The 12,537-nt window shown below is 40.4% G+C and overlaps 1 protein-coding gene across 1 annotated transcript in view; it reads right to left on the reverse strand.

Annotated features, from left to right (window-relative positions):
• Nek11 (NIMA related kinase 11) overlaps positions 1 to 12,537 on the reverse strand; it is a 202,127-nt gene that overhangs the window by 103,780 nt on the left and 85,810 nt on the right. The window contains exons 6-8 of the mRNA XM_028756839.1: positions 7,291 to 7,440; positions 7,103 to 7,181; positions 5,356 to 5,441 (exon numbers count right to left, since the gene is read on the reverse strand). Coding sequence (XP_028612672.1) covers positions 5,356 to 5,441; positions 7,103 to 7,181; positions 7,291 to 7,440 — 315 coding nt within the window. The remainder of the gene's footprint in view (positions 1 to 5,355; positions 5,442 to 7,102; positions 7,182 to 7,290; positions 7,441 to 12,537) is intronic.

Genomic DNA, 12,537 nt, shown 5'->3' on the forward strand with positions numbered 1-12,537 from the left:
TTTTAAAATTGCTGCATCAGCAACAACCACAGTAATGCTCTTCATACAATGCTTTAGGAATCATTAAGTCAAGAAGGAAGTAACCCATTGCTCAGTATGCCAGGAAAGCACTTCCCGGTGGGACCCAGCCATTTATAACAGAAAGGCAACACAGAGTGACCCACAGAAAATAAAGGAGTTTAACACAAATATTAATTTTTTAAATGTTGATATTTCCTTAAAACTATGTCACCTTATCAACAGTGTATATATAATCCTGCTTTCCATCACACTTCAGCTAACACTGTACAGTCACAGCCTTAAAAATATTTGTTTTATAAAATGTGACATATCATAGTGTAAAATTTCTATTTATTCAATATTTAGTAAGGTCAAACCACTTTTAGTCATTTGTGGTAGTTCTTCTTGAAATTGGTGATTTTCTTTGCCATATTTTTTCTTTTGGGTTGTTCTCAATTTTTCTAATTACCTAAAGAAATATATATGAAATGTTCTCTTTTATATAATGCAAAATATATTAAGTATGAGAACTGAAAATATTTTAACTTGATATATCTCATTTTGCTGTATCTTTTGCTTTACCAATATAATAAAGTCCTCAGTCAGTAAAATGCCTGGCCTGTGAACACAGGGGCCCCAGTTCAGTCTTCAGAATTCTCATTTAAAAAGCTTCATGACTAGGAAGGCAGAAAGAAGCAGATCTCCTGGGCTCACTGGCCAGCCAATCAGCTCTCATTTTTGGGTTGAAGGCTCTTGTCCTGAGGAATGACAACACAGGTACATATACATATATATGCATACATACATATGCATACATGTACACACTGTCACACACAGAAGGTAGATATATAAAACTTAATACAAATTACATTAAGATAATAAAACTAGGATAAAAGAAAATGGGACCAGATGAGAGTTCAGTGTTGGCCTGGCAAGCTTAAGGCCCTGGGTTCAATCCCAAGCACAGCAAATACAAGCATGTAAACAAATCCTAATACGTATATAAGGAAATAACTATTAGGAATAATGAGGAAGAGAAATTTTAGGGACAGTATAGTAAGGTGTGAGTTAATTCAGAGCCCAGTGTCTGGAGTAGCCAGGTTCTAGCAAGGGAGCCCTAGGAGACTCTGTAGGAGCTAATACATACAGAGCGGAAGAGACAGAGATGAATGGCAAGAAGTATAAATTCCAGATCACTGGTATTTTTATTGTGCACGCAAGTAGAATTGTGTTTATTCCATCTGCATATTAAATGCATTTGCCCAAATGCACCTAATTTTTCATATGCCATTCAGCTAAAAGTAATTTCATATCTTCCCAAAAGAGAATCAAACAAAACAGGAATGCATTCATTTAAGACTAATACTGGATAAGCCGAAATGGAGATAGTTGTGCGTTCAATCCATCAACGCTGACATACAACAATGTATCTAAGGATACTTTCTGAAATTCCACCAGGGATACATGTCAGTATCGCCATCCCTCCCACTGTTTGATCAAAGCTGAAAATGAACCTCCTATAATGTATGGGCTGAACTTGCCGATGCTCTGTCTCTTCACGGGTTGTTTATTTGGGAAGTGAAGAGTGATACAAAAAACATTATCAGATAATTTGCATCTTACATGGAATTCTTCAATGATGAGGAAGTGCTGTGCCTAGCAGATGCTGGAGCCAGGCATTTGGGTAGTTGATTTAGAAACTCCCAGACTCTTTGGGAGGGACGGATAAGTCAGAGAACTATTTCACCACATAAGCATCTCTGTAGGAGACCCCCTCAAGCAATTTCAATTTCAATTTCTCAGCTACCTACTTAGCACATACAATGCTGTCAATGAGGGCATAAAGTGCAGCCTCACAGTAAGACTGCACATTTTTATGACCCTTACAATAATATCAGCAACATTAATTCTGCTTATTAATGATTTCGCACCCATGAAATTTAAATAAGAAGAGCTTTTACCTTAGAGCAGCCTGGTCACAAAATGGGCTCCTACTGTCCCATTATCCTTCTCTGGATTATTAAAAATTGTTTAACAGAGCAGTATGACTAGTGAAATTATTCATGATCTCCTGGAATATTTAACACCCCCTCTTTTAGTGTCTCTTCTTTGTGCCTATAGCAGCGGTTCTCAAAAGAGTGGTCCAGGGACCCCTGGGAGCCCCTGAGTTGCTTCTAGCGGGGAGTCCAAACCTTTAATATTTCATAGCATTTGCCCTTTTCAAGCCTCTGGAGTGAGTGGAGCTTCCACAGATTATACAGCATGTAATGTAACATAGGCCCAACTACAGAACAGCTGCCTTCAATTAGAGGAGCCATGAAAATCTGCAAAGTATAGAGTAACTGTTCTCAATTCATTTTTAATTTTGAAAAACAATTCATTTTAATAAGAAATATGCTGTCTTTGTTAACATGGGATAGGTGCATTGCTCTTCCTTTAAATGACTGTTTGTGTGTGCGGTCCATGTGGGGGGATGAGTGTCACACATGTGCACGTATAGGACATGTGTGTGTGGTCATGAGTGTTGCACATGTGCATGTGTATGTGCACCTGCACATGGGGGGTAGAGGACTATATCAGACTTAATTACTCTCTATTTTTTTGAGACAGGATCTCTGAACCTCAAAGCTCACAGATTAAGCTAGTCTAGCTAGTTAGAAAGTTCCAGGGTTCTTCCTGTCTCCATTCTCCCAGTACATCCCCCTACCTCAGTGCTGGGTTACAGATGCCTGCCACCATGCCCAGTATTGTACTCAGGTGCTGGAGATCTGAACTCACGTCTGATGCAAGCAATTAACCCACTAAGCCATCTTCTTAGCCCTAAACAACTGCTACATTTTTGTTTTGTTTTTTAAGGTCTCAGTTTCCCTATCTGACACAGCACATATCTATACTGGTGTTTTTTTAAGAGAAGGAGAAGTTCTGTCTTGCTCTGAATGGTTTAATTTTTTTTTCTAGTTTTTTTTTTGAGACAGGGTTTTTCTGTATAGCCTTGGCTGTCCTGAAACTCACTCTGTAGACCAGGTTAGGCTCAAACTCAGAAATCCACCTGTCTCTGCCTCCCAAGTGCTGGGATTAAAGGTGTGCGCCACCACTGCCCGGCTTCTGAATGGTTTTTCAAGAGTGTAAAGGTATCCTGGGACCAAAACACTTGAAAATGCTAACCTATATATCATTCAATAGCCAGGGACAATGGGTATCACCTTGTTCAAGGCATCCAGGTTAGCCCCAGTAGCAAACAAGCACATGAACATCAAGTGCCCCCACAGGACACTCAGAAGGACACAATGTCAGACCCATGGTCATCTTGGCCAGAAGACGTAACCTCAGTCTAGTTATGAGCAAATGCCATACAGACAGTCTACAAAATATGCAATGAGGTCAGACTAAAATGTCAAGGTCACAGAAGACAATGAGGGAATCTAAGGCTTAGAAGGGAGCAGGGAGAGACAGTGAAAAACAGTGTGAACTCCTCAGCTGGACCTCAGAACAGCAGGCCTGGGCATGCAGGGGAGGGCGGCAGGAGATCTAACTACTGTTGTACTTGAGTTGTCAGTGTCATCCTGGTGACTTTTCAGGGTTTCGATATTGTATTATGTCAGTTAGGGTCATCGCCAGATGAAACTGGAGGCACACAGAAACATGCTCTTCCTTTTTTTTTTTAAATGTAAAATTTCAAAGTGAAAAAAGTGCATCTCTCAACCCTAATCTGAGAAGTTTCTTTTTTAGTGGATGGCAGTTAACACAGAGATCAACAACCAGTCATGCAACAAATAAGAAATATTAATTGAAAGTCTTAAATCACCTGTAGATAGTGGCTACTGAAGTATACAGGATTGTTCCAGACAATTTTTTCTAGTGTATACTCACTCTGTCTGCATCATTAGCATGCCCTGATGTGATGATTTATCCCAACTGTCAATTTAATGAAATCTAAAGTCACTTGCAAGGCAGGCCCCTAGGTATGCCTATGGGGATTATCTTGAACAGGTGAATTGAGATAGGAAGACCTGCCCACTGGAGGCAGCAACCAAGACTGGTCCTGATCTGTGTAAACAGGAGAAAGGAGCTGAGAAGCAACATCCAGCTCTCTCTGTTCCAGCCTGTGGACCGGACGTGACAAGCTGCCTCAAGCCCCTGCTGCCATGACTACTGCACAAGGATGGATTGAACCCTTGAGCTGCGGGACAAAACGAACCATTTCTCCCTTAAGTTGCTCTTGCTCAATTACTTTATCAGAGCATCAGAAGAAACTAAGACACTAGAGAAACCATCAGTGCACTAAATATGCAAATTCCAGGGCTCTATGTAGACCTACCGAGTCAGAAGGTCCAGGTAGGGAGGGACATTAAGTGACCGATTCCTCATGGGAGAGAAACTCTGACAGGTGGCCTCTATCACACCATGGATGACTTCAAGATACTCATGTGATATCACTTAACACAAGATTGGAAAGTATCTACCAGGACCTGCCAGAATCCATATACCACTAGCCCATCACTGTACTTCAGCAATGTCAAGGAGATTCTGATGCACAGGATAGTTGAGAACCTTTGTTCAAGATCTAAGATAACAGATGCCATAGTGATTGTGTAAATCTCCACTAGAGGTTGAGGTAAGTAATCCAGTTAGAAAGCCTGTACAGGACACACACACACACACACACACACATACACACACACACAAACCAAGTCACCCAGGGACCAGACTCAGGTGGTTTTACTTTGGGGCACAGACAAGGCTGAGCTTTAGACCTTAAGGTAGAGTGCCATGTCTAGCCTAAATTCCTTTTGAGCAGCCATTTCATACCTTCTGTCTTGATAAAATGACTAATGTCACAGGCTCAACTCAGCCCATGGACTGAACCAAACTACAAGCAACACCAGCATTCTAACCACAACTCTGCCTCTTTCCCACTTAAGGAGTGGGGATTCTGCTATGTTTGGAATAATCTAGTGTTGGCTACAGTTACTCTTAGGTCTAATCAACATTCCAGCATGGATGGAGGGCACAGGAGCTCCTAACTGAGGAGCTATTGTCAGTTGATGGCTAGTAGATAGGGGAAGTCGATTTTCCTTAGGGGTGTGGGCCCTGGCACACTGACCTTGCGCCAATGGATCACCCAATATCCATGTGCACATGTGGCAGTTTAGGTGGGGCAGGATTTCAGCCTGCTACCACCCGGAGCAAACGGTTTTGGCACGCCACATTACTGAAGCTTCTTAATTTCTTGGCAAGACTTCAGTGAAATCTAGGATGCTCTGCATCATCATCTTAGCACTAATAGATTTTTAAAGACTGATGCACTTAGCATTTACATGAGATGGGCTTTTAAAAACCAGAGCAATTACTTACATGGCATTAATTGTATGAGCAGCCTCCTTCTGACAAACTGAGTTCTTGTCTTCCAGTGTCATTTCTGGATATTTACACATCAGGTGCTGAAATAAAGGAAAACCACGTGGACCTTACACATCCCTTTCAGCAATGAAAGGGCACAAAAAGGTACCACATGCCTGTTTCTGACTGGGGCCTTTACTAACTGTAGCAGGGCACTTTAAGATAAAACTCACAGCAGCTGCTTTTCTCTCTTTGAAGGGTTAAATAATATTCTGTGTGGCAGATTGTGTGGGGAGATCCCACAGACGTAGCTCCTTGTGGTTTCCCCTTCTCCTCCTTCCGTTGCCCACCACCAGCAGGCCTTCCCAAAGGTCTAGGAGTATCCAGCTCTCAGCTTCTAATAGACTGTGTCAACCTTCCCATGACAATATGGGCACCAGGCAAATGAGGCACTTAGCTAAGGTACAACATTCAAGGGTATGATATAGATCTTGGCAAGCAGAAGAGGTACTTACTTAATACACACTGTTATTTGTAAAATCAAAAATAATGCCCACACCTATAAAGGATACAATCCCAAATGTTTACAGATGGGATCCAAGCCTGAACTCGGACAGCTATAACTCACTAGTTTCTAGCTAATCTTGGCCTCAGTGAAGTGTGTCTTTAAGGTTTTATATTTTGCTATCAGGATTTGCTGATATTAACTTTGAAATATTACAGGACTAGAGAGGTGCCTCAGCAGTTCAGAGCACTGGCTGCCCTTCCAGAGGACCCTGGCTTACTTTTCAGAACCCACATGGTGATTCATACAGGTTTGTAACTCCAGTTCTGGAGGATCTGACACCATCTTCAAGCCTCCTTTTAAACTGTTTTCCTGGCTACTTCTTCCCAGTGTTAAGATGGCATCTATGCCACTGGCCACCAAAGCCCCTCCCCCTCCTTTGTTCTTCTTTTCTTTTTTTTATAATTCTCAGTTTCCTTTGTTTCTGTTATCATTTTCATTGTTGCTCCTTTTCCTTGGCTACTGAATTCTTACTCTCGCAGTCAAACTTCAGAACAGAAGACCATGGCTGCCCCTTTCTTTTCAGTCTCCCCAGGGTCAAACTGTGCCTCTTGGTTGAGCACACCTCACTGCTATCTTTTCTTCCTTTGGATTTAGATCTTGGCCTACTGGTGAAAAGCTGGCACCCGTTACAAGATGGTTACCTGGAAGTTCCTCTTAGAGCTATTCCTAACCCAGGGAACGAGTCCGAGGGGTTAGAATGGCAAGAGCCAGAGAGACCATAAAAGATAAAAAAGCCTTAGAGAGAACAGTGTGCTTCTTATACCCAGGCGGGTCCTCTGTCTAATCAACCTCTCTAATGTGAAGGAAAACAAAGAAATGCCTAACCAATTAAAGATGCAAAGTCCCATCACAAAGGAGGGACTAATAACAGCTCCATGAAAATCCCAGATTTCCATACTATTTGCAGTACAGTCTTGACCTAACAGGGATGGATTTCAAAGTGTTCAGGTATGATCTCAACCTCAGAGCCACTGGGTTTTACATAGAAAACTAGAGCCCTGACTCTCCATGTCTGGTGGCATGAGGGAACCAGGGTTTGTGTGGCCTCCTTTGCAAACAGGTTTCCCTGGTAATTCCTCTTCTCTTCCTTAAGCCTGCTCTCCTCCGCTCTGACTGACTCTTCACTGCCTCTCAGCCCCGCAGCATGGCCTAAGGTCACAGACACAGTCCCTACACCATTCTCATTGCCAATACCTGAAGCTGTTCTTCCATGTAAGGACCTTTTAAAATTTCTGCAGCCGATGGTCTCAATGAAGGACTCTTGTTCAACATGCTGTAAGGTTCAAAGAGAAAATGGTTTGTCAAATGAACAAAAACCTAGGTCCCTTCCAAACGCAGTAACGGAACTTCAAGTGGTTTCTGCTTCAGGCTTGCTTCCATACCGTTCCATGATGATGTTTAGCTCTTGTGGATATCTGTCAGGGAGTGACGGTGTGTTGCCTTCAACAATATTCAAAACCACAGACAAGAAACTGGAGCCAGCAAATGCATGATCCATGCAACACATCTCATATAAAATGCATGCCAGTGACCTGCAGACAAAAATCAAAATGTTTAAGTAAAGAACAAATGTCCCATTTAAAATTTACCCATGAAAAGCCTCAGAGATATTAGCCACAATTCACCAACATCTATTTGAGTTTGTTTACAGACTACATATTTCCAAAAAAAAAAAAAAAGCCAACCAACCGAAAAACCCTGCCCAAAAGAAAGAAAAAGACAGACAAATAGATAGGGACACACATACACCACATGCATGCATGCTCACATGCACACAGGCATACAACACACAAATCCAAGACCTATCAAAGGATGAAGCACAGAGAGAAATGTGAATGCTATGGTTTTCAAGGCAAAAATAAATAACCCATTAGCAAGATATCTGTGCAGGGTAAAGAGTATAAAATCTGATTAATGTAATGAGGTATTTTAAAATGAGCTTTTATGAAAGAAAAACAAAATGAGGTTATATGTTACCTTCCTAAGGTAGCTTTTAAAAGTTATGCATACAAAATGAATTTTTAATTTCCTAGCCCAACCTGCCCTCTGCTGTGTACTGTGTCTGCTGAAAGAGAAGCTGGCATTATTTATTAGTTTTCTGAATAGAATCCATTTGCAAGTAGAGCGGGAGAGAAACTACTTGTAACTCACATTAAAATGTATAATTCTCCTTGGGGATCATGAAACAGGAGATCAAACCAGAGAACAGCCCAACGCTGAGGTGCATTTACCATGCCAAGTGGTACCCTTTGAGCTGGCAGGAACATGTTCTTAATGCTCTCACATTATACAAAAAATGAAAGTTAGAGTCTTCACTGTGCTCAGCATTAAAAAAAAAAAAGGCTTTTTAAAAATCTTATGGGTATTGTGAATTATGTAACAGCCAGATTTCCCTTTTCATAGTGGTTGTTTGAAAGATGAAGATCATGAGTTTATGATGGGCCATTTATAAGCTATATGTTATGTAGCTTTTAACACACTGCTTAGAAAGGGGAGGATACATACAAATAAACACACAAGCATAGAATTTAGTCTGTGGTTTCTTATAGATGTGCATGCATGTAAGAGAATTCTGCATATGTACACTGAAACTGTCTCTGCTCCAATAAGCACTTAATAACACTAAAGCTTTTTGGCTGGTCACAAAGCACTTTCATGTCTGTCACAGCACGACAGGAGCTCAAACTTCCAAGTGACATTGAGCCAATATCCAATTTCTTTTTCAACTCATAGACAAACTGGCTGGGAGAAGCTAAGTGACTTGATCAAGGTCACACAGTAGCAAATGGGAGAACTGACTCTTCAGTGAAAGCATTTTTCTTCCAAATGCTCTATTGTTTCAATTAGAAAAAAGACAATGTTAGGAGCACTTACACAGAACCGATAGAGCCCCAAGGTCAACATGCAGCTCGAATGTCGGAACCATCTATAAGAGTATCAAATGGTATCTTGTATAGAAATTGTAATATGCTGAGATTTTAGCATCTAAGAAGATAAATTTCTTCACATAAATAATGACATTTTTAGAAAAATAAAAACAGAGTGTTCCTTGCCAGCAGGACAGCACTAAACACGTTCTAGAAGGGTGATCTCAGGCAGAAACAAGTAACACTAGACTGACAAATAGCATCAAACAGAGTTCTCTGCGGATATGTATAAACGGATGTTCTTCCTACAGAACAATACTGTGTGCAATCAAGTTTATGTCAAGAATAAGACAAAAGAGAACCAGACACGTGACGTGTCTTCAGCTTCTCATGCTAGTGAAAAGAAGTCATAATGATATTTTTACTAGACAGTAATAAGGATGCATATTGTATTTTCTTGAGTTATCATTGAAAGATAACATAGAAGTAAACAAACCAGGAGAAAAAAAATCAAACTACAAAATTTTAAGCTAAAAGGAAAGAAGGAGATAATAAAAATGAAACAAGTGGGATATAGAGGGCATAAACATAAGATAAAATACAAACATAGTTACACTAAATTTAACAGTAAAATGTAGGAGGAATGAGTCAGCATGCTCCGACTGGTGGCCCACACGTGCGAAATAATTGCTTCCACATTTACTAACACTGAAATCTGCCTGATGCCTGGAGACAAATGATGACAGAACAACCAATCAGATGGTGCCAGCTACATGGAGCTAGCAGTTATGGGCCAATGGGGCATGGGTGGAGGCTATAAAGGCACTCCGAAATTCTGCAATAAATGAATTTGCTTCTGGTTCTCATCTGGCTCCTGTAGTCTATGTCCTTGATTCTGAGCCTTCTTACCCCCTACCCCGAAGGACAGTCTTGGGGGGCCGGAGGCTACGACAACAGTAAACAGTTCAATTTTAAAAAGCTTATCAGACTGGATTTAATAAAAAACAAACAACAACATCAAAAAACCCACTGCACTGCAAATAACCTTGAGAATCTATGTGCACATGAGAAAGTTCACAGAGTGATAGCATGCAGAGCCAGTGAGATGTCTCAGCAGGGGAAAGGGCTTGCCGGCAACCCTGACGGCCGGAGTCTCCTCGTAGTGACCATGGTAGAGGATAAGCAGCTCCTGAAGGTAGCCTCTGAGCTCACATGCCCATCATGACATACCAATTCTCCACAAATAGATAAAAATTCAAAAGACAAAGATAGGTCATGTAAACACTTGCAAAAATATTACTAGTAGGTATACTCGAAAAGATAAACACAGGCTTTGAGGGAAGAATCACTACTAAGTTCAAGATGATGTATTACTAAAGAAATAAAGCTATCAGGAGCATATGATAACTTTATTTGTACGTGTATCAAGTGTATGTATGTAAAAGACATTAGCATTAAAGAAGAATAAATGCTCAGTCATGTGGCTCAGAATTGTCTCAATAGCTAACAGAACACAAAGACATCAAAGTCAATAAGGAGGGAGAAAATAAACACAATTACCAAACTGACAAATTGCCATAATGACAAAATTCATATTACTTTCAAGAACTAATGAACTATTCATCAGAACTAACAATGCACAGGGTCACAGGCAAGTTTCAGTGAGTTCAAGAATCAAAATCTTGAGAGCATATGCACTGCTGCAAAGCAAGGAAGCTAGACATTAAAACCGAAAAAGGAGGATAAGAAAAGGGGGTAAGAAATCTCCAACTACTTAAGAATTAAGAAATATACATCTAAGAAGTCCTAAAACAATAAAGCTTACTGAATGAAACTAATGAAATCAAAAGCACTAGATACGTAAAGAAATGGAAGTTTAAAATTCTATGATCAAGCTTGATAATTTAAAAAAATATCAAAACGGGCAGGGTGCTAGGGTTGAAGAAGCAGGAGACAGAATGAATGAAACAAAGTTTCTTTGAAAATGTTATAAGGACACCTAATGCTTTGTATGCAAAAGGGGAAGAAAAATCACATGAAGTTTAAAGCATCAATAGCAAGTGACAAAAAGATAATAATTTGCTAAATACACCTAAAGAGACATGTGGTCAAACGTCAATTTTTTATGAGACAGGGCTGCTCTGTGTAGTCCTGGATGTCTCGAAACTCGCTGTACAGATCAGGCTGGCCTTGAATTCACAAAGAATCACCTGCCTCTGCTTCCCAAGGGATGGGATTAAAGGAATGTCCTACCACTGCTAGGGGCCAAATTGTCTTCCAAACATTTCTGTTTGTACGCATAAACTAGTGCTGCCCTGGATACTAGCTTCTTTCTACAGTGGATGTCAGTCAACGCTGAGGCTCATAATTGCCCAAAGGGCAACTCTGACTCTTCAGCCCTAAATGGTTTACATATGTCAACCACACACCAAGACTCAGGGACTGTCACAGAAAAGAGGCAGAAGGTAAGAGCTTGAGCACTGGGATGGGAGCTGTGAACTGCTGTCATCTGGACATGGCCTGGCCACTGCCCACTGCCCACTGCCCACACAGATTCACTAAAGCTATGGTTACATGCACAGCATCAAGACAACACCACCAGTCAGCATTCCAACACGCAGCACTGATTAGATACAGTGAATTACCAAAGCGGGGAGCCACTGGCATGGTGTGGGGTACCTGAGGAAAGTTGGAGGCAGATATGTGCAACATACATGCACGCACACACACCATAACAAGAGATTTTATTTCAGGAATATGGTATTGATCTAGCATTTAAATAGTCAATCAATGAAATTTGCCTCATTATAGGAAAAAAAGAAAGAAGAAAACCTGTAACATCACCTTAACAGATTGAGAAGAAGCATTTTACTCACAGTGGTCAAATGCATTTGTAGTTTTACAAAGAAGAAAACACAGCACAATGAGAACAGGAAGAAATTTCCTTAGTTCTGTTTTTAGAGCTTTAAAATATATGGTAAAAAATACACGTATACTGAAATTTTACAATTTCCAACTGAGATTGTGATCAAGATAAGAATCAATATGCTGTATCTATACTACAGGAAATGAATGTGTTACCTAGGACAATAAGGCTAGAAAAAAATACCTGATAAAACAGCTAGGAACATTAACTCATCATTAATCATGTTAAAATGACTGAGTATGTGAAAAGCTCAAAGACTCTATAAGCCTTTGGAAATAAGTGGTCTTAGCAAGCCTGCTAGATACAAAGGCTGTTCTTGTCTCAGTCTGCAACAAGAGCATCTTAAAATGAAATTAATTGTGCCACTTACACTAACATCACAAAATGTCAAATATCTATAAATAAATCTAGTAGGCCATGTGCCAGATCCTCCAGTGTTGGCCACAATATAGTAATGAGGGAAGTTAATGAAGACCAAAGAACAACAGAGGCAGAGGGGAAGACAGATTCATTCACCCTGGAAGATTCAGTTAAGATGAAGATGCCGTTTTCTCCTAAAATGATTTACAGACCTCCTGTAGTAGTGGTTAGAATCTTTCCTGGTTTTTCTTCTTATGCAGGAAGTGACAAGACGACTCTAACTTTAAATGAAGGGGTACAAAAACAGTTTGGTTTAACAATGTGTTCCTTATAAGAGTGTGGTACTGACAGAGATGAAAGAAAGATTCTGATGGAACAGAAAAGAACTGTTCTCAAATACAGACATGTAAATTCTATTGCTTGATTAAGGCAAAAATAAACTACACTTCATATGAGTGAGAGGGAGAGGGAGGGGG

Source organism: Grammomys surdaster, unplaced genomic scaffold (genome assembly GCF_004785775.1).
Source record: "Grammomys surdaster isolate TR1022 unplaced genomic scaffold, NIH_TR_1.0 126131, whole genome shotgun sequence".
Classification (NCBI taxonomy): Eukaryota; Metazoa; Chordata; class Mammalia; order Rodentia; family Muridae; genus Grammomys; species Grammomys surdaster.